The 27,077-nt window shown below is 54.7% G+C and overlaps 1 protein-coding gene across 4 annotated transcripts in view; it reads right to left on the reverse strand.

The window, feature by feature from the left end:
• The window catches only part of SLIT1 (slit guidance ligand 1), a 172,215-nt gene that overhangs the window by 44,402 nt on the left and 100,736 nt on the right, over window positions 1-27,077 (reverse strand). For all 4 annotated transcript variants that reach the window (XM_032432366.1, XM_032432367.1, XM_032432368.1 and 1 more), the window contains exons 5-16: window positions 14,018-14,089; window positions 12,897-12,968; window positions 12,199-12,270; window positions 11,518-11,681; window positions 10,103-10,250; window positions 9,624-9,695; window positions 9,061-9,132; window positions 6,831-6,902; window positions 5,954-6,097; window positions 1,293-1,456; window positions 558-581; window positions 277-421 (exon numbers count right to left, since the gene is read on the reverse strand). In XM_032432366.1, coding sequence (XP_032288257.1) covers window positions 277-421; window positions 558-581; window positions 1,293-1,456; window positions 5,954-6,097; window positions 6,831-6,902; window positions 9,061-9,132; window positions 9,624-9,695; window positions 10,103-10,250; window positions 11,518-11,681; window positions 12,199-12,270; window positions 12,897-12,968; window positions 14,018-14,089 — 1,221 coding nt within the window. The remainder of the gene's footprint in view (window positions 1-276; window positions 422-557; window positions 582-1,292; window positions 1,457-5,953; window positions 6,098-6,830; window positions 6,903-9,060; window positions 9,133-9,623; window positions 9,696-10,102; window positions 10,251-11,517; window positions 11,682-12,198; window positions 12,271-12,896; window positions 12,969-14,017; window positions 14,090-27,077) is intronic.

The raw sequence follows: 27,077 nt of genomic DNA on the forward strand, positions 1-27,077 counted from the left end.
TGGGATCACATCCCCTGGAAGAAGGCAAAAGCATGACTGAGAAAAGCTACCCTGGTTCTGGCTGCCAACCTGCCCCACGGGCCAGAGAGGATCCGTAGGCTGTGATTGGAAGCAGAGGGGCTGCGGGGGGGGGGGGGGGCGGGGAGCCACTTCCTGCCACGCTGGGGTCTCCCGTGCTCCCCAACAGAGCTGGACCAGAGGGAAACCCAGAGTGGATCCAGGAGGGTTAGTGAGGCGGGGGCAGGTGAGGGCTGTGGAGAGGCAGGGGGCCCTCACAGCTCGGCCGTGGACTGGGGGATGCGCTCGGGGATCTTGGTGAGCTTCAGGCTGGAGCACTCCGCCAGGCTGGCCTCACAGCGGCACTTGGGCGGACAGACGGCGTCGCTGTTGCACTCGCTGTTCAGCTGGTAGTCCTCCGTGCCTTCAGGGACAGGCGGGAGCGGGAGGCTGAGGGGCCAGGGCAGGGCTTTCCCGGCCCCCTCAGCCTGCTGCCCCTGCCCACCCACTGCCGCCGCCCCCACCCCCCAGGCTGGCCTCAGTCCCCCCCACTCTCCTACCTGGAATGAAGTACTGCTCTTTGGCTGTGGAGAGAAGCAGAAACACCATGAAGCTGCAATCGTCTAGGACTTGCAGGAAGAGCCCAGGCCCCAACCCCACTGCCCAGGCGAAAGTACCCCAGGAACAACACTGGGGTCCCAAATCCGGGCCCCAGAGCCCACCTGCCCAGCCCCCAGGTGGAGAAGGCCTTGCTACAGAGCACAGATGTTCCCTGGCCAGGCTGAGGCTGGGGGCTGTACCACCCCCAGTTGAACTTCTCGGGGAACGCCAAAATACAGGACGCTCATGGGCAATGGCCCAAGATGGGGGATGGGGCAGAGAGGCATCAGATCCCTGACCAGGATCCAGGCTCAGAGGCTGACTCACACTGTCCCCAGCCAGTTTCTGCTGCCCCAGAGCCTGGAGGAGGCAGTTCTCTCACTGAGGCTTCCTGATTCCGAAAGGAGTAGCATGAAAGCAAATTGTCCTGGGAGCAGAGGAACCTGGGTCCTTGACCAGGCAGGCCTCCCTAAGGGACCTTCAGCCAGCCCTAGTCTTCCCTAAGCCTCCATACAGTGCAGAGTGGGGCTGGTCAACCACTCAGATCCCAGGCTTCAGGTTGGGAACTATGCCCACTCGAGGGCCTAGAGTGGCCTAGGAGACGCAGTTGGAGCCATGAGGAAAACATCACCGGTCTCTGAGCTGACTGAAGACAGCAGGCAGGTGGACAGACAGGTGGGCGAGCGGGCAGCTACCTGAGCAGCGGAACTTCTTGCTCTTGATCTGCCCAATGCGCTTGTTGGCGAGGCGCCGGGGGCTGGCGCAGCGGGCCCCGCTCGTCTCGATGGGGTTGGTGCGCAGGAAGTCCGCCAGCCACTTGAGGTTACAGTCACAGATGAAAGGGTTCTGTGCCAGATGCCTGTCCAGAGCGGGCAGAGTGGGGATCAGAGACAGGGCTGCAAACCCGTGCTGACCTCTGCCTGGATGGGCCTCGCTTCTCGCTGGTGGCTTGAAACACACCACCTTGGGCCACTGCCTGGGTACGCCCACCAACTACAGAGAAGTCTGGCCAGAACATGGTAGTAGGGAAGGATCTCCACAGGCTCCGGAGCTCCCAGCTGTCCCTGCTGCACTCCCCCCTGCAAGTCCATCTACTCACCCGCACCCACCCCCCGAGACATTTCACAAACACAAGTGGAGGCAAGAGTGACCTGGAGAGACTGGCCAGACCACCCAGCCTTCCACGGGTGAGGGGACAGAAGAGGTATTAGAGCCCAGGACTGTTGGTGCCCAGAGGCCTTTGTCATGGGTGGTCCCCTCCCTGTGGCCTCGGGCAATAGCAGCTTCTCTCCATGGGCTTTGTCAGGAAGGGGATGGGACCAGCGGTGGCAAGGCTGGTCCTGCAGCTGGGGTGGGCATGTCTCAAAGTGCCCACTGCGGCCCCTCACTTACGGGAATCTCCATTCCCACCCCAGGCCATGAGGGCTCCCTCCCCCCATCCCACACCCCTGACCATTTTACACCCTGTCTTTGGACACAAGGGAAACTCAGAAAACATGGCTCAACAGTTACTTATGGGGAAATCACTTGTATTCTCTTGCCAGGCTGCCTGTGTGACCAGCAGGATAAATGTGGGGAGGGGACAGCTGGCAGGCGAGGCTGACTGTAGGAACCTGGGTTGCTCTCAGCGACCACGTGGGTGGCTTTCCCATTCGTGGGCCCTCCCCACCCCAACAGGCTCATACCAGCCACATCTGAACCACCCCAGCAGCCAGCTTGCTGGCCTGTGTCTTGGCCATCATAGCATTGGGCATGCCCTGCTTTCTAAACTGAGACAGCCAGAGAATATTCCAGCACCTGTACCTGAGAGCTAATGCTTCTGCATGGAAGGACAGGGAGACAGAGCAGGGGCCAGCTCGGAGGACTAGCCATGGATGGCCACTTCTCCATCTAATGCCACCAGTTCAGGCCATCTACTTACTGGCCTCAGCCCAGAGCCCTGATGGGGCGCCAGGGCCATGCAAACAGAGGCATGAGCCCTGCCCAGGGTCTGTACCCAGCTCAGCTCTGACCCTGGCCACGCTCTCCTATTGGTCACCTCCTGGGCTCTGCTTCCTGCTTGGGCTACTTGGTTGGAGCCTTCTCTGCCCAGATGTCCCTGCCACTCCTCTGGGCCATGTCCTCGCTTTCCTTGCCTGAGTCCTGGCTCCTGTCAGCATCGCCAGGTGGGCCACCCCCGCTTCTGCATCTGGTTGGACATTTGTCTCCCCATTTAAACTGTCTGTTTGCACGGAAAAGACGTGTTTGCTGAAGCCCCGTGGCAGATTCCGTCGATGACTGAAAAATGCATTAGGATTCGGGGCCTGCTCTGGGATCCGCCCGGTAACCCAGCTGCATCTAGACACCCATGCCTCACTGCCTGGCCTCTGCCTGAACTAATTGCTTCCCTTTATCACAATCTCGGTAGAGAACTCTGTTTAAAATCAATCCAATTATATTGTTCAGGTATGTATTAAAATGTTCAATGGGTGTGGGGTAGAATATATCCTTTTTAAGAACAGGTTATTTGTGTCAAAGCCAATTTATAAAAACTTGAACCACCCACAGAGACAAATGGCTTAAGAATTTGACACAAATTGGAATTTTTAACAATCGCAAAGAGCAGAGAGCTGAGAAGGGAAAATGCTCAGGAAGAAGAAAGAGAATACCTGCTTGGGAAAATATCATCATGTTAAAGGCACACCCAGAAATGAGCTGCATGTGGGGCCAGGCCCTTTCCTCCATGAACATTTGTGAGAGTAGAAGGCAGAAGGGAGGACTTTATTCTCAGTGTCCTTCCTGAAATATGCATTAATAAGTCACAGCTAGAAACCTTTTGGGGCAGACGCTCAACATCATTAGTCAAATTAAATCCACAATGAGACACCACTTCACACCCACTACAGTGGCTATAATCAAAAAGACAAGTGATACCAAGTATGGGCAAGGATGTAGACAAACTGGAACCCTTATAATACGCTGCTGGGGGGGATGTAAAATGGGATTTACCACCACTTTGGAAAACTGACAATTTCTTAAAAAATTAAACGTAAATTTCCTATGTGACCCAGAAAGCCCAAGAGAAATGAAGACATTTGTCCACATAAAGATTTGTAAGCAAATATTCACAGCAGCTTTACTCATAATGATCCCAAAGTGGAAATCCAATGTCCATCCACTAGGAAGGATAAACACAATGTGGTTGATCCACTCAATGGGAAATCACTTGGCCATAAAAAGGAACCAAGTCCTGATATACACTACAATGTGAATGGACCTCAAAAACATGAAAAATCAGTCACAAAAGATATATCATGATGATTCCACTTTTTTTTTAAGAGAGAGAGAGCGAGCAGGAGTGGGAGGGGAGGGGCAGAGGGAGAGAGAGAATCTTAAGCAGGCTCCACACCCAGTGCAGAACCCAACTCGGGGCTGGATCTCACGACCCTGAGATCATGACCTGAGCCGAAATCAAGAGTCAGATGTTTACCCGACTGAGCCACCCAGGCGCCCTATGATGATTCCATTTTTATGAATTGTTCAGAAAAAGCAACCTATAGAGACAGAAATTAGATTAGTGGTCGCCTGGAAATCAGCTAGAAATCGGGACTGACTGTAAAAGGACATAAGGGATTTTGGGGAGGTGACAGAAACGTTCTAAAATGTGATCGTGATGATCGTGGTGATCGTAGAAAACTGTAAATATAGGAAAAATCATGGAGTTGTACACTTAGAACAGGTGGGTTTTATGGTATATGTTATACCTCATTAAAGCTGTTTTTAAAAAAAAAACTTTGAAAAATCTCTTGGAGCAAGGAAAATGGCAGCAAAGTCAGGAGTGGGGCACAGATACTCAGCCACAGATCTCAGAGCTACCGACGGACAGATCAAGCAGGATGTGGGTTGTTTAAATCTGCTCAGGCCTGACCCGTGACTCAGTCAAGGCGTTTAATCCTCCAAACCTATATTGAGAATATCTGATTATTCCTGGGTCTGTGTTTCTTTTATTCTCGTTCCAAACTCTACTCTGGTTGTTAATATATAATAATCGCTTATGAAAGTCTGGTTCTGCTCTCCCACCTTAAATAATGAGGTCTATTCTTATGAAAAAAAAGCACAATTGAGGGGAAAGCTAACTAACTTCTCAGGGATGGTGAAGAGATACCCGAGACCAAATCACTGCTCTACGAGATGTTGTGTGACCTTGAGTGAGTCCCATGATCTCCTGCCTCAGTTTCCTCATCAGTGAAGTCGGGACGGTAGACCGTACGTCCACCGGCCATTGTGAGTGTTCAGGAAGATAACACACGGAACGAGCCGCGGCCTGGCCCTGGGTCAGGGCTCGACGAACAGCAACGACTGCTGTTGTTCTCAGTGTCCCGCTATTTCTGTCTCACCTGCAGGAAGACTTCCTGGTCCGACGTTCTGTCCCAGCTCTGTGCCCCACTAGTGCCTGCCGACAGTGGCCAGGGTCTCAGGCCTGGTGTCCGGCGGGCAGAAGCGCTCTCTGAGATCCAGCCAAAGACAGAGGCCACCCCCAGGAAGGGCAATCCATGTGATATGTTCACTCTCCGTCCACCCGGAGACAAGCTTCTCACATGAGACCCTCAGTCCTGGTCCCTATACCCCAGGCTTTCCTGTGTGTGGGTCCCCAGCCTCGAAATCTCCTTTGTGCATTTCTCTCGGACATCCCGTCAGCTGCGTAAAATCCTCCACCTTGCCCGTGTCTCCCTGTAACTTCTGATTTCACATACTTGGCAAGATTTCCCTGTCGCGCTCCATCTTCCTCTCCCTGCCTGTAAGTAAGTTAATTAGCAGGAGGGGGCTGCAGGTAGGTGTGTGGGCTTTAACAAGTTGTCTTCGTGCCTAACGTGTCCTTGCCGATCTGCAGGGTCCCCAGGGAGCAGGAGTTGAGCCTTTTATTTGACCTGTTTCACACCTGGCTGCCCCCCCCCCCATGCGGATATTATCTGATGGAGAGCACTGTCCAGCAGATAAACAATGGCCATAATGAAATTAATAATAAATGCCCATGGAGCATGCATTTCAGAAGCACTTACAATGAACTCAGCTCTGTGTAAACGTCCCCTTTTATCTCCTAACAACCTTACAAGAAAATAGTATCCTCTTTTTATAAATGAGTGAACTGAGGCCCAGAGAAGCTGATTAACTTGACCAGAGTCACACAGTCAATAAGAGGCACAGCAGGGAGTTGAACCCAGGACTATCCAACCCCAAGTCTGTGCTCTTTCCTCTATAAGAGGCCACTCCTGGAGCAAAAAGCACAGGGCAAGACAGCTGCCTGTCCCCGGAGCCTGTCACTTCTCCCTAGGTCCTCCTGCTGGGACTGAGGGGAGGAGGGCAAGAGGGCACTCACAGGGTCTGGATGGCCCGCAGGGAGGTGAAGGTGCCCTTGGCGAGGCTCTGGATCTTGTTGTCATACAGGGAGAGAAGTGAGAGGTTCTGCAGATCCTGGAAGGCATCGGGCCGGACACAGTTGATCTTGTTGGCGTTCAAGAGCCTGTGGGCAGACCAGGGCTGGGTGGTGAGGGGAGAGGTGCAGAATTGGCTGCGTCAACATGCCCTGGGCACCTCCCTGGCACCAAGCGTGCACAGGAGCTGGCGCAGCGAGTCCGGCCCTCTGGCTGTCCACTGCATGCAGGAAGCCGAGACCTCCGACTGCCCTCTCTGTGCAAGGGACCGTCCTGCTCCACCGGCTCCTCTCGCTCTCAAGGACCTGCTACAAGTGCTCACAGGGTTCTTGGGAAGCAGAGAGCACAGTGGTCAGGCCACCTCCCAAAGGCATTTTGGAGGCTCCCCTCCTTTCCAGAGTCTGCCGGGTTGCCAGGCACCTGAGATGGAGCGTTTGGGTTCTGCGCCCCTTGGATCCTGGGAGAGCACCCCTGCCTGAGCTCTCATGCTTCAGGGAGGCTGAGCTGGGTCCAAGTGTCCCCCCGTAGGAGACAACTCTGTCCCCAGCCACCCTGACCACCTCGGGAACACAGGCTGCAACTCGGGAGCCTCTCAGCTCAAGCGTCCCACGATCTGCTCTGAACCTGACCCCCCTCCCTCCCTCCCTGGCCTCAAAAGAACCCCAGGGTCCCTCGCAGCACCCCCAGCTCTGCCATTGTCCAAGCTCCTTGCCTCATTGAGTCCTGTACCCCAAAGAGGCTGGCAAGGCTAGTCTGAGGGGCCAGAGGAATACCAGCCCCTCCCTGGGCGCCACCCAAGGACACCTGCAGATGGGTCCTTACAGGAGCTGTAGGGTGTACAAGCCTCCAAACACACCCCGGGGGAGGTCTGTGATCTTGTTCCCATACAGGACCCTGGAGACAAAAGGCAGCAGAAAGAGAAAGTAAGAGGAGAGCCTACCAGGTGGGAACCGACTTTGCAAGTCGCACCCACACAATGGCACCCCCTCTAAACCATTCACAGAGCACAGTGGTGTAGGTTTGTTGTAACAAGCTACCAGCAGGTGGCAGTAACGTGTGTTAAGACAGGGTCCTCCGTTTGTAGTTTGCAATGGGCTAGAGGCAGCCGTGATCCCCACTACTGCAGAGCAGGCCCCCAATACCTGCTCTCTGCCTCATGCGTGGAACCCACGGAAGCCTGCAAAGGGGCCCTCTCTTTGGGGAACTTCATAGGAAATTAAGCTGGCCCCGGATGTAAAATGAGACTGTTCAAAGAGGAGAAAATCCCATGGGTAGGATAATTAACATATTTTCAGAGAATTACAAGAAAAAAACATGAATGCCAAACGGCATGCACGGAATGAGCTCTGACGTCAAGCAACAGATAACACACCAGAAAGAAACAGATCAAAGTTTAGCTGTGCGGAGGTCTAGGCGGTGGGGGTACAAGTGGGTTTCTTCACCTTAGTTCCCTCTGCGTTGGGCAGGAATTCCATGTATGATTAGGGAAGAAGCAAAGGTTCCAAAAAGCCATGCAGGAATGGGTTCAGGCAGAGGGAGAAGTATCAACAGGGCTTGGGGACAGGGTATACTCCATTCCCAATATTGCAAGCAGCCCCCACAAGCCACCCCGGAAACAACTCAGCCTGTGTAAAAACAGTATGTACTTCAAGATCCTTTCTGGAGGAGGGCATGGCAGAAGCAAAGGCTCTGCAGTGGGATCCAGGTTAGCCCATGCGAATTCAGTGTGGTTTGAATAGAGGAAACAAATGGAATAATAGCTTGGATTTTACCCAGTGAGCACCAGGAAGCCTCTGAGACAGGATCAGATTTGCATTTGGAAAGATCAGAGTGGAGGGGGCAGGGGCTGAAGCAGGGACACCAGGTCAGGCTCTGCCAGGGTGGACACTGTCAGCGAGGTCTATTAGCATGACATCAGCACAAAAGTTCCCTATAGTGGGGAGATGGCTTTGACTAGGTATCCATGAGCAATAGGAACCCACTTAAATGGGCTATTGTCATGTACCAATTTAGAAAGAGTTTCATTCACTTTTCAAATGAAGAGCCCTGCATTTTGGCAGGCCACCTCCAGAATCTGATCTCCTCAGCCAATGACAGAGACTCATCACCGGGCTGTCAGGTACAGCTGTGCAGGTTGTACACTGCACAACTTAAGGGGTGCCATTCACAATTGGTCCCACCCACTACCTCACACTCCACTCCAAGAGAAGAGGGTGCACACAGAGGCACTGAGCTGGCAGCCTCCTACACTCCCCAAGGGGGAGTTCCATCCTATTTCACTTCCCAGGCCCCTAATCTATGCAAGGCATGTGTTCAGTGCTGCCAATGATAAGCAAAAACACTCTTCAGAGCAACAAATGGCCCCTACCAATGGGGGGCTCACCCAACTACAGGATGCCCTGAGTGCACTCTGTATAGACAGGTGCTGTGGGACCTCAGACAGTGAGGGGCTTGGTGAACCTGGGGGTGCAAGCAAGGGCTCTGGGAAAGAGAGAGATGAAGTAACATTTCCAAGATGAATGTTTGATGCCGCATAGCATTTTGTAGATTAATGGACCACCCCGCCCCATAAACCCTCCAGGGAAGGGAAATGGGGAGAGGGGGAGGAAAATGCTTTTTTCTCACCCCCCACCACAACTTGCGAGCACACCTGAGATGAACGGCACAAGGTGTGGCAGATGTCACAACTGGAACTGGGAGTGGCTGCCCCTATAAGTGAGCTGGGGAAGGTTTGGGAGCTTAGAATGCAGGGGCCCCAGGAGGGAGGCGGGGCCAACCTGAAGGCGGGGCCAACCTGAAGGCGGGGCCAACCTGAAGGCGGGGCCAAGTCAGGTGACTGCAGCCAAGAATGCTGGGAAAATCCCCTTCGGGGCAGGAAGAGCATCAGAGTTGTCAGGGGCAACAGCTCGGTCTGGATTCCCTCCACCCCCTCCTAGCTGCAGAGTGTCCGCCAGTGAGGAAGGGGGAGCTGGGCACGGTCTCCCCCTCCGGAGGGGCCCTGGCACAGGGGTGGGGCACCCTGGACCCTGGCAGACTTGGCATGGCTACTCACAGCGAGTTCAGGGAGCGGAGGCCCTGGAAGGCGTCGGGCGCGATCTCTGCGATCTGGTTGTTGCTCAGGTCTCTACAAGGTGAGCAGGAGGGAAGCCTGCTGAATCCCCCCGCAGCTACAGAGCCCTGCTTGGCCCCTCCTCCCAGATGCCACAGGAGGGCAGGCATTTCTAGAAAACTGAGGGGCCAGTTCTCCCATCCCCCTGAAAAGGCCCCGGCCATGTTTCCCTGTGCAGTCTGCGGCTCGTGCTCAGGCCGGCAGTCCAGCCTTGGTCCGTTCTTGAGGAAGCCTTACCCCGCAGCTCAGCTGTCCCCTACACCCCCCTCTCCCGTCCGCAATTGCTCCCAGGAGTGCCCCGACCGAGATGGAGGATGACAGTCAGCTCTGGTCACGTGCCAGACTCGGGCTCAACACCGCACGTGGGCCTCACGCTAACTGTGAGGAGGTCACACCGCCGCCAGCCACACGTCACAGATAAACCTGCCCCACGGCAGCGACATGCCTGTTCCAGGCCCTTCCCCCTGCCCCATGCTGACTCCCAGGAAGCGGCGGGAGACACTCACATCCTCCGCAGCTTTCTGTAGGGAGAGAAGGCTCCTGGGGGGATGGACTTGATCCCATTGAGCTCCAGGCGGCTGCAGAGAGAGAACACAGAAGCAGCCGGGTCCTGACTGCTGCCGCCCAAACCAGGCCCTCTGCCCCTGCTCCCAGCCTCCGTCTGGAGTAGGTAGGCTGGCACCGGCACAGGAAGGGAGCTGCGGTATTTGAGCCCCATCACCCCAGATTTTTGTGGCCGAAAGGAGCCCACAAATCAGGCTACTACTAAGAAACCAACTCCAGCAGACTCACCCCGCTGGGCTGGACAAAAGGACCACAGAGGGACACCCCCTCCCAACTCTCTAGAACTGCCCAGCTTTGGGTAGAGGGCTCAGGCCAGCCGAGGCCAGCCGTCCCTCCTCCATTTGCACGGAGGGGCCTCGGGCGAGCCCTTCACGGGACCACCAGAGCCTGGCCCGGCCCAAGGGCCCTGGCCCGTACTCACATCTCTGTCATGGTGTCAGGCAGGTTGGCAGGGATGGCCGTGAGGCCTTTGCCACGACAGTCCACAATGCCACTGCTGCAGGTGCACATGGCGGGGCAGGAGCCGGAGGAGAGGGTGCAGGAAGGCACTCGGCCCGCCTCCCCTTGGCCTGAGGAAACAGTGGGCTGTGACCTGGGGTGTCCCAAGCTAGCACCTCCCACCCCAGATAGAGCATCACGGGTGGGGACAGGGTATATAGTATTTCTCTGAATACAGATGAACCAGAGGAGACCACCGAGGACTACCACGTAACTCTGTGGGCGCCCAGCACATAGCACGTGCTTGATAGATACTTGCTGAACTTGAATCTGAACCTAACCCGGCTGCATGAGAGTGTGATTCACACACTAGGAAATCCTGGCCTAAATTCTAAAGCTCCAGGTTCTAGTCCATGTCACTCAACACTTTTGAGCCTGAATCTCCTCATTGGTCACCAGAGAATGACAAGGACTATGTTTATCGGGTACTCACTCTGGGCCACATGCTGTGGGAAGGGTTATACATGCAGTATTTCATTTAACCTATGAGGGGTGTGATGTTCTTGTGGCCATTTTACAGGTGAGAAAACTGAGTCCTTGATATTATTTAATTTGTGGAAAATCACACAGCTAATCGGTGGTAAAACCAGGATAAAGTGTAGTAGCCGATATAAATTTTTTAAATTGAAGAAGAACATACAGGTGCACCGTCTTAAGTGTATAGCTGGCTAAAGTTCTACTCGTGGGTACACCCACAGAACCGTCCCCAGACATAGAACATTTCTGTCACCCAAGAGGGCTCCCTCATGCCCCTTCTCCGAGGCAGCCGCTATTCTGAGATCTATCACCAAAGATTTGTTCTGCTGATTTGTGGACTTCACATAAATGAAATCAGACAGCAGGTCCTCTTGTGTCTGGCTTCTTCCGCTCAGTACAAAAGCTTTGAGATTCACCCACACTGTTGTGTACATCAGCAGCTTGCTCTCTGTCACTGCCGAGCAGTATTCTACTGTATGGACAGATCATAATTAGTTTATCCATTCCCCTGCTGGTGGACTCTTGGGCTGTCTCCAACCCTGGGCTACTATGAAAAAAACCTGTCTTGAATATTCTCGGACATGGTTTTTTCCGAGGGGTGAGAACAGGAGATCATAGATGGGGCAGGAGGGGGACGTGGGAGGGGACAGGAGGTGACGGGTGAGGACCGGAGATGTGGGCGGTCCAGGAGGTGGTGGATAAGGACAGGAGGTGATGGGCGAAGAGAGAAGGTCACGGGTGGGCCAGATGTTAGTGCATGGTGACAGGAGGTCATGGGAGGGAACAAGATGCAGGGGTGGGGCGGGGGGAGCAGAAGGCAGGTGATGGGCAGTCTAGAGCCCCGGCAGGGCCTGCACCCACCTGAGCAGCTGAACTCACTCTTCTGGACCTCGGCCACATTGAGGCCACGCAGGCTGGCGGGGCCCGAGCACTGGGTGAAGAGCCCGATGGTTGGCCTCTGCCTGAGCCACTGTGAGAGCCAGGCCAGGTGACAGTCGCAGAACAGGTGATTGGAGTGCAGGCGGCTGCGGGGGGAGAGGGCAGCTCACAACCCACCCACCTGGGCCCCCAGCCCCAGCACAATAGTGGGAACCCCCCCTACCAGAGAGCGGGCCAAGCCTCTGGTGCTCCACGCAGCCCCAGAGTCAGAGCTCAGGACACTCCCGGCGGCCGCCCCCCACCCTCCCAGCTCGCGCGGGGCAGCCACTGGCCGGAGTGTGACCAGCAAATGATTCATGCCACTGAGCCCACACGGACCCGCTGCCCCAAAGCCCATCACTCATTTTTAAACACAAAAACAAATCACTTGTTTTCCGAGGAAAAATCAAATATAAATGACATTCAATATCCTTCCATTTTGGGTCACTTCCCTCCCCCCTTGGACTCCGACACCACCACCCTGAGTGGATGACCACTGAGAATGCAAAGAAGAAGAAGGAGCTCTTTCTCCTACCCATGGACGCCTTCAGCCCCTTCCCCACCACCCCCGGCGCCAGGCCCCACTTGGCCACTGGGCCCCTGGCTGCCCCTGGGCCGACTCACAAGGTCCGCAGCTTGGGCATGTGGTTGAAGCTGGACACGGGGATGGTGGTGATGTTGTTGTTGTTCAGGGTCCTGGTCAGGGGAAACCAGAGTCACAGGGCGTCTGTGCAGTAGGCAGTTACACTGGAAGGAGGGCACGGGGCTTCTCTCTGACACGCACTCAGACTCTCACACCCAGATCCACGGTCCCCCTTCCAGGGGAGCCGGGACTGGGCTGGATCCTGGAGAATACGCCCACTGAAGAGCAGGAGACAGAGCTACCCTCAGGGAAACCCCTGAGCTGGGACGGAGGTGATAAGGCAGGTGCCCCAGACTGGGACAGGGAGGTAGAGCAAGAGGACCCGTGGGCTTGAGCTGGTTGGGAAGTAAGCGCGGGGTTTCACAGAGGGAGACGGGGAGGCATTCCCGCCTCATGTGTCAGAAAGTCCTGGAAGCCACGGATACTGCCCTGGGCTTCATCGTGCGCAGGGTAAGCCTGGGTCAGGCGCTGCAGGCACGACCCCACGAGCAGGTGTCCCCCCACCCTAGGTGGCGAGTCTAGGAGAGCAGAGAGCATGGCCTCTGCCCTGGGCCTAGCGCCGTGTCCCGGGGGGGCTCCTGCCTCCTGTGCTGCTCCCAGCCTGACCCCGGCTGCCTGGGCCGAGCTCCCACGTTCCCAGGCTCTCCAGCCTCTGATGCCCTTCCCATGCTCCACTTACAGCACCTCCAGCCCCCGCAGAGCCCGGAAGGCCCCTTCCTCGATGCAGCTGATCTGGTTCTTGTCCAGCTGTCTGTGAAGCAAAAGAAAGTTGTGCAGAAAGCAATGTTGCCTAGAGCAGCGGCGTCCAGATGTTTTGATCAAGCGCTCCATTAGTTTAAAACAAAGAGGCCTGGCCCCAATCTTCTGTTCAGTATATACGTGTTGATCCAAATAGCAAATACTAACAAAAGCTTATGTTCTTTCTTATTGCGTTAAAACAATAAATATAAATAAAAGTTATATTCTATTCCTCCACCTAACTTTGCATATCCTCCGGGGAGCGGGCACCTGCCCCCCCACTTTGGAGACCAGCTGGAGGGTGCTGGCAACTGGAAGATGAAACAGCCTCTCCCAAGGGCAGCGGCAGCGAGAGCTCACACACAGATTTCACCCCGAGGGCCCAGTGAGACTGACTAGCTGTGGCCACCTGGAATGCTGCTTTTGGAATAAACTGAAGCTGTGACTGGGGTCCCTTGGGAAAGAAGGCAGTGCCCAATTGTCTACTACAGACTTGGGGTCAGGGAGTGACAGGCATGCCGGGCATTTGTCATTCCTGCCGCAGTCTGAGTTCAGGGAGGTGACAAGCCTGGACCAGAAAAAATGTGAATAATAGAAAGAAACCATTACACTTAAATAGCACTTGACAAAGCATATTTATTTCCATGTCTCATTTGAACTTCAGAACAAGCCTGATGGTCCCATTTTACAGAATATACTGAAGCTCAGTGAAGTTAACTGACTTGCGGCCACTTCCACAGGATGTACCTGGAAGAGAAGACTCACACCCAGCTCTCTCAATCTACTGAAGGGCAAGAGCATGCAGACTGGGCCATTTAAATGGACCATGAAACTCACCTAAGCACCCACAATTCATGACACTCCCTTCTACCCAGTCCCCAAAGACCGCCTGTTTCCTTCGACCCCAGACTGTTCCAGAAGACCACGCTGGCCCCAGCCATCTCAGAGCCCATACCAGCTCCTTGGCTGCCTGGGCCACGGGGCTCGGGGAGATGCACAAGGATACTGCAAGGGGTGGCCCTCCAGCCCCTGCACCCTTCTCCCTCCCAGGCCTGGACTCACAAATTTTTGAGGTCTGCAGCTCCACGAAAAGCTTTTCTGGGGATGGCCTGGATTGTATTCTCACTCAGGTCCCTGAGAGGATAAAGCCAGAGGGAGAAAAACACTGATCAGAAGAGATTTCTCCAGAGCGCCCCGATGAGTAAGGGAGGTCGGGATGGCCAGATGGTGCTTCAGCATCCGGGAGAGTGCCTGGCACCCAAAGTCCTGCTCAGTGAGCATCTGTTGAAGGAATGAAGGAAGGAATGAATGATGGAGCTGGAGAGAGGTACCCTGCCCTGGAGGGGGCTTTGTCCCCAACCACCTCCCCTCTCTACGCAGAGGGGGTTGCAGCCGGAGGGATGAGCCTGGGGCAGCAGTGACCGATTCTGCCAGACCCCAACCCTGCCCACAGACCTCCAGAGGTCAGCTCCGCCCCCAGGGCATCATCCAGGGCTGCAAAGGAACAAGCAAAGGAGGGGCTTCTCGATGAGCCCACAGCCACCCTGGGACCTGTGCTAAGTTCACCCAAGACTCACTCTGTTTTACTGATAAGGAATAAGGGCTCAGGAGGAAGGTGCCACTGGTAACCCGGCCGGTATATGGCACAATCAGGTCACGAAATCCAGGCTGGGCCTGACTCCAGATCCCGTGCTCTCAGGCCTGCCGTCAGCAGAGCCACCTCCAAGAGCCTCGCCCACACCAGAGGCTGCCCCATGCAGCCTGTTTCTCATGCTGGCCGGGGTCCACAGGGCTGCATCGCTGCCCTGCAGCCTGGATGGCAGGGGTCACCGACGACGTCACCGTCTCCCCATTATTAATATCCTGATGTGAGGGAGGAGGAGTTGCAGGGACACTGCAAATCCCTGGCCTCTGCAAGCCCCAGACCAGCTTCTGGACACATCCTCTGGCTCCACTGGCAGATAGGGCCTCAGGCACCTGCCCACCAGCCTCCCCCTTCCTCTCTCAGAATCCTTACTACAGACTTTTACAAATGCCCCTATCCAGGGCAGCTTTTCCTTGCCACAGTGGTGGCATCAACTGCCACCATGTTCCAAGAGTGTCCCCAAGGCCAGCACTGCCTAGCACGTCACGTATGTGAACTCACTTGACCCTGGCACTAACCATGGGGCAAACACTATTACTGTCCCCCTCTACCGAAGGGTAAGAGGGAGGCTCAGACCAAGTCAAGGGAACACAGCTGGTGAGCGGTGGCTCCAGAATCCGAGCCGGACAGTGAAGGTCCCAGAGCTACCCCTTTGCATGGCAGCCCTAGGAGCAGGAACTAGAAGTAGGAGGAGGGATGTCTTCCCCTATTCTGCACAGGAGGGAACCGAGCTCCAAGAAGTGAAGCAATCTGCCCAAGGTTAAAGCAAGATGGGGACCCAGGTGAGCCCTATATCAGATGTGCCCTCAGGGTCCTTAACCTGGACAGCCAGGGGCTGACTGTCCTGACATGGGATCCAATGCTGGGCAGTTCCACAAACCCCCAGCTCCTTCTGGGCCAGGCCCACAGGGCTTTGACATGTCCTTCCTTTCAGCCTGTCACCCAACAGGCCTTCGGGTCCACTGCCAGCCCCAAGAACATGGCCCACAGGGCCCCGCAGCACACAGTCCCTCGGAGCCCCCACCCCGCGCCACCTGCCACGCTAGCACCCCCACTCCGCACTGCCTGCCGAGCTGCTTTCCCCTTTCTCTGCGATTCCCAGCAGCCCCTCCATCTTGAGAGGACAGGAGAGCACTTGAGCCTTTACTTACCTGCTAATCCTGTTGTCACCTCTTCCTTGCCTGGAGAGAGCACCTTGGTGGCTCTGTCCCCTGCCCAGCTTCCGTCATGCAGGTAATTGCCGCCGTGAAGGTACACCCCGTACTGGCCTGGCCCTACCGTCCCCCTGGTCTATGACCTTGATCTCTCCCCCTTCTTAAGTAGACCCTGGCACTGGGCAGGTCGGACAGGCAAACCGCTGACTTGGGAGAAGGCTGTGCGGGCCACACAGGTAAGCCAGAGACGCCGGCTGGCAGGGCTGGGAGCGGCTCCTGGGGGTTCTCTCCTCACGCTCTCTGCGAGAAGCCAGCCGCCCTGTCACTCTGGAGAGACCCGCACGGAAAGAACCGGCTTCCAGCAATGTCCGTCAGGCACCAAGGAAACAGATTCCCCGGCCCCCGTCAAGCTCCCGGACTCTGTGTTGACGTGCCCCCCGAATTCAGACACGGAAATCCTGATGCCCAGTGTGACAGTGTTGGGAAGCGGGGCCTCGGGGAGTGCGTAGTCCTGAAGGTAGAGCCCCCTGAGAACGAGAGGTCTGAGATGCGAGGACACAGCGATGAGCCAGAAGTGGGGCCTCCCCAAACACCAGTCAGCCGGCACCATGACCCTGGACCCAACCTCCAGAATGGTGAGGAACAAATATTGTTTGTTTATAAACTACTCAATTTATGGTATTTCTGTTACAGTAGCCAGAACTGACTAACGCAGCCCCAGCCAACGTCTTGACTGCAATCTCATTCAAGACCACCCAGCCACCTTCCAGAAACTGGGAGACAATACATGTTTGTTGTTCTTTCCAGCCACTGTGTTTCAGGGTTCAACAGTCAATGACTAAAACAGGGCTGCTTTTGGGGAATGGGCTAAGAGAGAGGCTTGGAGGCCATGCTAGAGAGCGTGCTCTGACTCTGAGGGGACAAGAGCCCCTGAGAGCCTCTGAGGAAGGCAGGGTCATGCTCAGATTTGACATGAATGAGCTGAAATATGTTCACGATGTGGCCCCATCGTTTTGCACTTTGGGCCTCAGTTTCCTCGTTTGTCAAATGCACAGTCTGAACTAGATGATCTCCTCCTCTCCCCCCGCCCCAACACAGTCCCACCACACGCTGACTACTCCCAGACACGGCAAGCCACACTGCTCCAACACAGCAAGCTTGGGTCCTGGGGTATCTGAGATCCCAGGGGGAGGTGAGGGATGGGGAGCCCGTCACTGACAGCACACTTTCTGAGAAAGGCAGGATAAGAGAAGACAGACACAGCCATACGCCTTTTCCTCCCCAGAGGGAACCAGGGAGAACAAAGCATGGATGGTGAGGGCAAGACAAGGGTAAGGAGGGGCAGGGGCCTGGAGACTTCTACAGAGTCAGGAAGAAACAGAGGGTGCACAGGAGGTGGGGACCTCCAGTGGGACAGTCATCTCGGCCCCAGCTGGCAATCTACCCTTCAGCTAAGCCTGGGAGGGAACTCTGGACCGGCCACTCACATCCATTATTCTGTTTAATCCCCACCACCACCCTGCAAGGAAGGTTTTTTATTTGTATCGATTAGTTTATTGATTTAAGCCAACCTTGTTCCAGAAAGGCTTTAAGGTGGCTTATAGGGATTTACAAAATAGCAAGAGAGCAAGAGTGAAAAGTGGGGCAAAGAGAAGAAAAATCAATAGCAGATACCAAGAACAAGGCACGATGTCACCCACACACCTGCCAGGTCCAGGGCAGAGCATGGGCTCTGGGTTTTCTGAGAGCTGATGGAAAAGGGGGGCAGTGGTCCCTTAACAGCATCCCCAATATACATATAATTTCAAAAGGACCTGTTCGTCAGGAGAATAGCTGTTTGGGGTACTAAGATGAGACAAGAATTTCCAGGGATCCTTATAAAAAATGAGAGTGTGGCCTAATCAATAATACTAGACCCTTATAATAAATGGGTTTCAAGTGTCTGGTTCTTATAATAGTATTGCATCAAAGTGCAATGCAGGAAGTGCAATTCTATAAGGACTCACACCAGGAGCTAAGTGGGGAAGGAAGGGGCAGAAATAGTCCGCGCAAAGGCAGGAGGCGTAATAGAGCCTGGCACTACCCGGGAGTAGCTAGGTTTGCCTGGAGCAGAAAGTGCCGGGAGTGTGTCTGCAGGAAAAAGCCTTCGCAGGCCAGAGAAGGTGACCGGTTACACCAGAGAGGCAATTGATCTGATGGCCTTTAGACATTGCTCAGGAGCACCAAAGCTTACAGAGGAAAGATGCTGCCCCCAGGGCAGGCAGGAGAGGCGACACCGAGAGCCCATCGAGGACGTGAGGGTCCAGGGGTGGGTGTGGAGCCACCCGGGGCCAGCCCACAGGAGCGAGCCACTCACACGGGTAAAATGAGGCAAGGAAAGGGAACTTAAGACCCTGGAAGAGGCCAGCTCTAGACCAGAGGAAAGGGTGGGCCTCGGAAGCCTGAGGAAAAGGCAGTATGCCCGCGGTACAAGAGGTGCTGGAAAGAGCTTGAACTCTGCGACGAGAGGATCCGGGTTCGAAGCCTGCTGCTAGCATTTATCAGCCAGGCCCCCGGAAGGTATGCACCTGAGCGCTTCGATGTCCCTGATTATAAAATGGAGATAAAAATACCTACCACACGGGTTTGGAGAAGATGAGTTCTTGTGTTTGAGCTTCTGTCCTAGGACCTCCATGGCAATATTTAAGAGAGCAGGCTTCTGTCCCTCCTCAAACACAGCGGGCCAGTCCCTTTCCTAAGGGTCGGACTGTTGTCTCCAGTACGCTCACTAGGGGGCACCAGAAGCCTGCCCTGGGCTCCGAGGCCTCCGCCACCGCACAGACCCAAACAAAGCTATTCTCATTTTTTTGCCCCAGTTGACTTCCTATCTGGTCAACAATTGTCTTGTCTTTCCCAAACCTCTTTGAAGTAATGTTTCTCACCTCCATTTTCCCCAGGCTGGCATGCAATACTAAAAGGCACCACCTACATCTTGCAATTCTGCTCTTTCCTCATCCCTTGGTGGCCCTGTCACAGGCCCTGAAGGGAGCATGGCCTAGGGTCGGGCGGGCAGAATGAGATACCCTGAGACGGGGAGGGTGCTGGAGCTGGAGAGATAAACCCAAAGTGGGAGCCGTTGGTGGCCTGACCCTGGCCAGGGGAAAGCAGAGGGTGCAGAGCCATGGGGCAGATGGGGGTGCAGAAGGAAGTCCCAGGCAGGACAGTGAAAGACAGACTGGAGAGCAAGGACGCAGCAGCCAGACAAGGGACAGACTGGGGAGATAAATACAGGTGTAGGGCCAGATTCTAAGGGTGAGGATGAGGTCTTGGACTTTGACAAGCTCCCAGGGGATACGGATGCTGCTGGTCCAGAAAGCACACACTGAGAGGCTAGGGTGGAGAGGAGAAAGCCCACAGCAGAGTTTCATAATAGAGGTGGGTTCAATAAGCCCTGGCTTGCCCACTTAAATTACGTGATCTTGGGCAAGTCACTTAAACTCTCTGGCCTCAGTGTTCTCATCTGCAAAATGGGGTGGGGGTGAGAAGTGGAACCCACTTTGCAGGATCTGATATGACAGGTGCTGTGGGTTCTCAACCCTGCCTATTACTCCACTTATGCTGTCATTCCTTCAATTCTTCAAATCCCTCCTGCCACAGGACCTTTGCACTTGCTATTCCCTCTGCTAGAATATTCTTCCTCTACTCTTCACACAGTAAACTCCTATCCATCCTTCACATCTCAGTCTACAGACACTTCCCCTGAATGCTCCCTTGGCTTCAGACTCCTAAGACCCCATGTTTTTCCTTCTTAGCATAATCCAGGTTTATAATGAAATATTAGTGTACTGAGTGTAATTAATACTGATTTTTGGTTAATATCCATCTCCCACTCCAGACCATCATCTCTCTCTCTCTTTTTGGCCCCAGATCATACTCTCTTAAGAGTAGTCTCTTGTGTTCCCCATAGTATCCCTGGACCTAGCACATTGCGGGGTCTCAGTAATTTTTAACTGAACTGAACTAATGTGGATGCACATCGTTCTTGTGCGCTCATCCCTCTGCATTTTTCTGACCAAAACAAGGAGGGAGGACAGGCGGTGCAACTGAGAGGGGAAGCCAGGGGCTTGGGGCTGGACAGGCTGGCTTTGTATCATCATCTTTGTAAGAGACCAAGCCTCCTCACTCGGGCACTGGGTATACTTAACCTCCTCTGCCTAACGCGGCAGCAGAGGACCCAGCGGGAGCTCTGAAAGGGAAGGGAGGTGCTGGAGAAGCACCTGTTGCTCTTGTTTTGTCATCAACCCTGCCTTTCCCTTCACGCATCCTCATGGAACCTTAGTAACTGAACCCCCTTGGGTAGTTCTGAGGTGGTGCGAGCAACATGAGCAGGGAGGTTTGGGCAGCATTGGACGAAGGTGATTCTCCTGGGGCCCCACAAGATAGAGAGGGAGCTGAAGCCCCGAAGAGTCTACGGCGGGGGTGGGGGGCTCCAGTTAAGAGTTCTGAGGCCAAGATCCTAATGTCTGAACCCCACCACCCAAGATCAAGAGCCCTGAGAGGCGAGCTGCTGCCAATTGCAGCACCCCCTTGGTCTGGAAACACCCCCAGAGACCCCAGCCTGGCCCCTTTCTATGAAGAGAAGGGCGCAGCCAGGCCCACACCCTGACTTGGGCACTATCCCAGGGGACCCCTCCTCCTGCACACTCCGCCAATCCTGCCAGCTTCTGCCAGGGCTGGGGAAAGCAGGGCCTGGGAAGCCGAGGTCGGGACCCCATGTTCTTGCTGCTAATCCCCCTTCACGCTCTAACCAGATTGGGCCCTGCTGGCAGGGTGGCCTCTGAGGGGATCAGCAGGGAGCCCAGCCGGGGACTGCTGGGCACCAGCCAAGGACAGACTTGGCCCTGGGTTCCCGCCGCCAGCTTGTCAACCCCATTGCAGAGCTCAGGGCCCGCTCTGTCTGCCTCTCAAGCCACAAGGAAGTTCTGGGCAGCCTGGCCTATCCCCTTGCCCCTGTAGCCTGACTGGTGACCTGAAGCCCACCCAATAAGGAGCCTACTGGGGAGAGAACCAGGGCACCTCACCCAGGTCTTCCTTGTTGGGAGACTGTCAGGTAAGGACTCGGGCCCAGGAACAGACACAGCCGGCCATGGACCCATTGCAGGCACTCACAAGTTTCCTAACCCCTAGAGGCTCCGGCTGTGAAGTGGGAATCATCGTGGGTTTGGGGGCTTCACTGAGGCTGTGTGCAGGGCTCTCAGCAGGCCCAGTGCCATCAGCTGCCAAGGCTTGCACTTTAGAATTGTCCTTACGGGGCCCTGTGTGTGGGGGGGGTGGTCAGGGTTGGAAAATCCAGGACTGGGAATCCAGAGACTGAGACTCAAGGCCAGTTCTGCCACCAGCCCACTTGGCGACCCGGGGGGAGACCTGCAGTTAGCTCCCAGCCCCTCAGTCTCCCCTTCCAAAAACACGGCCCTCCCAGCGAGGCCTGTGTGTGGCGGCCTGGCCAGCCTGGGGGGCTGGGCTGGCTCCCACTGTTGCTGTTTGTGAGCCCCCCACCCCATCCCACCATGGGTGGCTCAGCGCCCACGCATCTGGCACCTGGGCCGGCAACAGTGGAGCCCCCTGGGAGTCTATTAGAAGTATGGACTCTCTGGCCCCACCTGCCGCATCAGATTCTGCATTTTAGCAAGCCGCCCAGGTGATTCATCCTCAGCTCGGGCTAAAGGAAAGGGGTTACAGTCCCTGCTCCCAGCCAGCATTTCAAAGCGAGGGGCAGAGACACCAGCTCCTATTTTGGGGGGTGGGTGACTTGGACGCGGCCTCCCTGCAGTGGCGGACAGAGCCAAGGGCAGAGGCCTCTGACCTGTCACCTGCGGCTTGCCCCTGCCCGCCTGCATGGGCAGAGAGGAGGCACTCGCGGGAGGGGGCAGAGCGCCTACCGCCCTGGCCCCACTGCCCTCCTTGCTCTCTTGGTGTGGGGGGGTTGGGGCCGGGGGGCAGTGCCTGGGGGCTTTGGTGAGAACCAGGCTGTGGTGGAAATCAGCACATGAGAGCCCCATGGGGTCAGGAGTCGCTGTTCCCAGAGACAGAGCCTCCAGGGCCCCTCGGCACCCCACTGCAGGGAGCACCGTCAGGGCAGAGGTTAACAGCGCCTCCGGGGTGGGATACTGGGTGCACACCCCCCTCTGAGGTGCTCCTGGGATCTGGCAGGACCACCCCTCCCTTGTCTCTGTCTGTCCTTCAAGCTTGCCCTCAAATTCTACCCCTCCCACCCAGGAGGGAAATTAATTCTGCAATTACCCCCTCTGTTGGCTCCCCCAAGCCCATGGGATGATATTCCGGTGCCCCAGATTTACCTGGTGGGTGGACTGCATGTGTGTGCCCCTGTCTCCAGGTGACCTTCAAGGTGGGTCTTTTAGAGGCATTTGGTGGCAAGGACCTGAACCATGCTGCCTCAGGCTCCGACCTCAAGGTAGGGAGCAGGGCTCTGTCCGCTCATCAATCTCAGGTACTCCCGGGAGAGGCAAACTGTTTCTCAGGGCTGATCTCGGTGTGAATGAATTTGTTTCATTGTCTCCAGAAGTCAAGTTTGGAAAGGAGGAAAGAGGACAGGGTAAAAGTGACCAGGGAGTAATGCCAAAGGGGCACCCTGGTGGGGTGAAGGCAGAACTAGTTTCCTCTGGCCTCAGCCAAGTGCCCCCTGCTGTTGTCAGAACAGAGGAAAGACAAAGGGAGCTGCCTTTGCCTCCTGCTCCGAGCCTGACCGCCCTCCTAAGTGGCCAGTTCCCCTTGCTAATCCTTGTGTGCCCTCCTGACCCCCTTTCCTCTGCTCTCCCAATCAGCAGAATCAAGCCAGCAAATGGCAAGGCCAACAGACCCCGGCATCGGGGGGTGGGGGGGGAGCGGGGGGGGGGGGCGGAGCTCAGCGATGCTGAGGAGCTGGCCAGGCAGGAGCCAGTCTGGGAGGAGAGCTAGGCAACCTGGGTTCAAATGTAAGCCTCTTTGTGCCTCAGTTTCCTCATCTGTAACATAAGCTTGTAAGAAAAGTAAATAAACAAAAGCATGTGAAACTATCCAGAGGAGTGTCGCGCACAGTAGGTGACAATCAATGGTACCACGGGCAAGGCTTCAAACTACCCCTGGGAATTATTGCTGGGCGATCCCTTCTCCTTCCCCGCTCTCCCCCTCCTAAGCTGGGGGTTTTTATTTAAGATTTTATTTATGTATTTATTTATTTATTTAAGAGCGAGAGCACGCACACACAGGCACGTGCTCCTAAGGGAGAGGGGCAGAGAGGGAGGGAGAGGGAAAGGGAGAGAATCTTAGGCAGGCTCCACGCCCAGGACAGAGCCTGAGGCAGGCTGGATCCCACAACCCTGAGATCAGGACCTGAGCCAAAACCAAGAGTCAGATGCTCAACGGACTGAGCCACTCAGGCACCCCACCCCCCTCCTACGTTGATTTTAAGATTCATAGAATTAAAGCTCACACATGCTCTGTGAGGTCTTGAGATTTTAACAAGTGTTGAATACCCAGGTTCTTTGCAGGGGACCCCTGATATCCAAACTCCTGTTGGTGGTTTTAAAGGCTGACATGGAGAGCGGGGTTTGAGCTCTGCAGGAGAAATGGGCTGGTCTGAACAGTACGTGCCAGATGCTGTCAGCTGGAGAGATGCCCTCCCTCCTCTGCCCTCCATACTTCCCTGAAGCCATCCCTCCTGTGGTTGCCCCCCCTCCAGCCCTGCAGAGTTAATGTTGCAGAAAGCTCATTAGGAAGAGACATCATGCAGCCCTGGATGGCTGCACCATAAAACCAGCCTGGGTAACATTTCCTCCAACCGGGCTGTTTGTTATGCAGCTACTGAGCATCACTGTAATCAATTCCCACAACAGAGATATCGGATGAGATACACACACCCCACAAAGCAACCTCAGAGCCTTGCCAAGGAAAAGCTGCTCAGAGGCTGGCATCCCATTCAGGAGTGAGTAGCTCGGGGACAAACAGGAAACAGAACCAGCAGGCATGGGTCCCAGCTACCATGGCAAGAACACAGTAATGGCAAGAGGGTAAAGAAGGCAGGGGGAATGCAGGCCCCTCTTAATCTGAGTGCCAGGGCAAGGCCTTCCCTGTACACAACCAGCACACACTGAGCCTCAAGGAGGTGCCAGGCAGTCTACTGATCCTGAGCAGAGATGCACAGGGGGAGACAAAGCTCTTGTCCTTTGTACCTATGGGTTCGTAGAACCAATAACTTCAGGCATTCCCAGACCTGACACACAGTGGTGGGGGTGGGGGGGGGAGTGGTGCAGCAGGAGCAAGAATCAAGATCTAGAAGAAAGAACATGAGCTTTATTTTTTTTTTTTTTTTTTTTTTTTTAAAAATTTTTTTTTTTTTTATTTGAGAGAGAGAATGAGAGACAGAGAGCATGAGAGGGGGGGAGGGTCAGAGGGAGAAGCAGACTCCCTGCTGAGCAGGGAGCCCGATGCGGGACTCGATCCCGGGACTCCAGGATCATGACCTGAGCCGAAGGCAGTCGCTTAACCAACTGAGCCACCCAGGCGCCCAAGAACATGAGCTTTAGAGACAGACAATCCTAGGTTTGACTCCAAGCTCCACCACCATTTACTGCCCGTGAGCTCCTAGGCAAGTTACTCAACCTCTCTGAGTCTGGTCGCTCGTGTGTACAGGGGGGTTAATCACAACTCCCTCTCGTTGAATTGTGGTGAGGATTAAAACCACATATGCCTTTTCTATAAAGTACAAAACAGGCAGAACTAACCGATGCTGTTAGAAGTCAGGATCATGGTTACCCCTGAGGGGGTGGGGAGAATCAACGACCAGAAGGAGGTACTGGAAGATTCCGGGGACTCAAGATGTTTTAGTTCTTGACCCGGTGCTGGGTACATGGGTGTGTTTGCTTTGTGAAAACTCAGTGAGTTATATATATGAAAACACATGACACACACACAGTTGCAGCTTGCTGTATGTATGTTATACTTCAGTGACAAGCTTTTTAAGATAACATGTGAAGCCGCTTCCAGTACCTTGTGCTTTGTAGGCTTGCAGACCAGCGCCAGTGCCCGGCCTCCCTGATCCCTCCCTGGATGAGGCGGATGGGGAAGAAAAGCTGCCGAGGCGACAAATTCCAGAAGAATTGGGGCTCACAATTCTAAGTGGTGGGGAAATATGTGGACTGAGGTGACGGTGCGGCAGGAAGAATGCCCACCCCAAAGTGATGAGGGACTAGAGACCAACTTCACAGACACCGAGGTAGGGAAGCAGGCTCTGTGAGCACATGAGAATTTTGTGCTGGGCGAAGATGCTGCATCTCCCAGGGAAGCATGGCATCTGTCTCTAACACAGCAATGCATGTTTTGGTTCCGTATCTTCCTGAAGAGAGGGTTCTGTGCCCTGCTCCAGGACAAGACCTCAGGGTCAAGTGCGTGAGCTAAGATGCTGGTCCTGGAGGGGTGAGGATCTTGGGGGGCCCAGTGCAGGAGTGGGGGGAAATGGGCCTGCGGAACAGGTCTGGATTCTTTTTCTGCCTTGTTTCAAGAAGAAATTAATTTAAGGATACATTATTAAATAGGGTAAGGTAACAGAAACCAGAAGAGGTAAAAAAAAAAAAAAAAAAAAAAAGACAGAAATGGGTAGAAATATAAAACAAGGGAGAGAAACACACTCTGTAAAAGCCTTTGCATCTGCTTACACAGGTGCCCTGGCTTCTCCCAACCTAGGGGAATGTGGAGACTGATGTGCTATGTACTTTATGAAGTCCGCAGATGAAAACAAGTTTGGGAGAGGCGTGGCCTTTCCTGGTTCTAAAACCAAGCATGGAGGCCTCCCGCCAGTCCCCATAAAGAGATGGCCAAAGGATGGAAAAGCAAGACCCTCATCAGCATCTCCAAAGGAGGCCCAAGTGTGCTAGGTCACTCTCTTCTCAGTCACTTCCCAAGAAGCCAAGTCACAGATCAGCCAATTCTCTAAGGGGTCAATTTGCTAAATTTCATTGTTTCCTTTACCAACTTGGTTTTAGTTGGGTGGTTCCCCATTTGTCTTCACAATGGCCTTTTAGAATCGGTTGGATGGTCCCTGCCCCAGCTCCCTGCTCCGCAGCCACAGGAAGAGACCAGGGGTGGTTTCACCATAGTTCAAACACCAGGAGCAGGGGCAGAGACAAATAGAGCAGTCCTTCAAATACTCTAATAAAGACAAAATTCAAACCAGTCAACTCACACCAAATAGTTAAAGGAAGTAAGTCAATGTGATGAATTGGTCATTTGACAAATTGGCCATTCAGTGAATTGACTTTTGGCAAATTGGCTTTTAGCAAAATGACATTTGGTTTAAATTGGTCTGCTTCTGACATAGCAATGTGTTTCACAGGGCAATTACTTACACTCATGGTCTGGTACCGAGCTCAGGAGAAGCTGTTTTGCAGACGGATCAGCCCCACACTATCTGATACACTACCTCTCTCTAGACTGGCCTAACCCAAGGTGGAATTTAGAATATTTTGAGGGATACACACACTGCATATCATGCAGGCCATCCTTCACCTGTATCATTTTCCTCAGTTAAGCTCACCAAAAATCTGAGGGGCAAACTCTTTGGGTTCTCCCTGATAAGGACCTGGGAGTGGGATGGGCAGGATTCAGTGTGGTTTGGGAAGGGAGAGAACCAAGGAGAGGGGCAACAGGCTGGGCAAGTAGAATCCAGGCTGTGCTGGGGGAGGGGGCTCCACTCGGTGCCAATGAGCGAGTGGCCAGTCTGAGCTTCCCCGGGGAGAAGATGGGGGCCCTGACCAATGTGACGGGGAGCTAATGTCAGAACAGATATCTCATTCTAGCTGACTGAAGCCTGTGGCAGGAGCAACGCACCAAGGAAGCCAAGAGAGTATCACCGAGTCCCTGGGGCATTACCAGTCCTCTATTTCCTGACCTCCTTTTTTTTTCAACCAAAGACAACACCCATTGTCTCCCCATCTCTTGCAGTGCACTCCAGGCACTGTAAATCTTGGTCTCTGGAGTTGCTCAGAAGGAAAGGGGAGCTTGAAGGATTGGAATGACAAGAGAGAGGTCAGCCTCCCCAGCACAGCTACAGCTCCTAATGTCCCCTCCACATAGACACACAGGGGTGCCCAAAGGGTATAAGACCCCCAATCACTTCCCAGGCAGGCAGAAAAACAGAGCCCTGCCAGGTTACGGGGCAAGTATGGTCCTAGTCGGCTGAGTGTGATCGGCAAGTGGCCACAGTGGGAAAGCCCAGGAGCTTGGAGGAGCCCCTGCCCGGAGGAGCTGTCCGTGGTCCTGAACCCGCTTGGCCGCTCTTCTTCTCGTCAGG

The sequence above is a fragment of the Phoca vitulina genome, unplaced genomic scaffold (assembly GCF_004348235.1).
Source record: "Phoca vitulina isolate PV1807 unplaced genomic scaffold, GSC_HSeal_1.0 scaffold48, whole genome shotgun sequence".
In the NCBI taxonomy this organism is placed as follows: domain Eukaryota; kingdom Metazoa; phylum Chordata; class Mammalia; order Carnivora; family Phocidae; genus Phoca; species Phoca vitulina.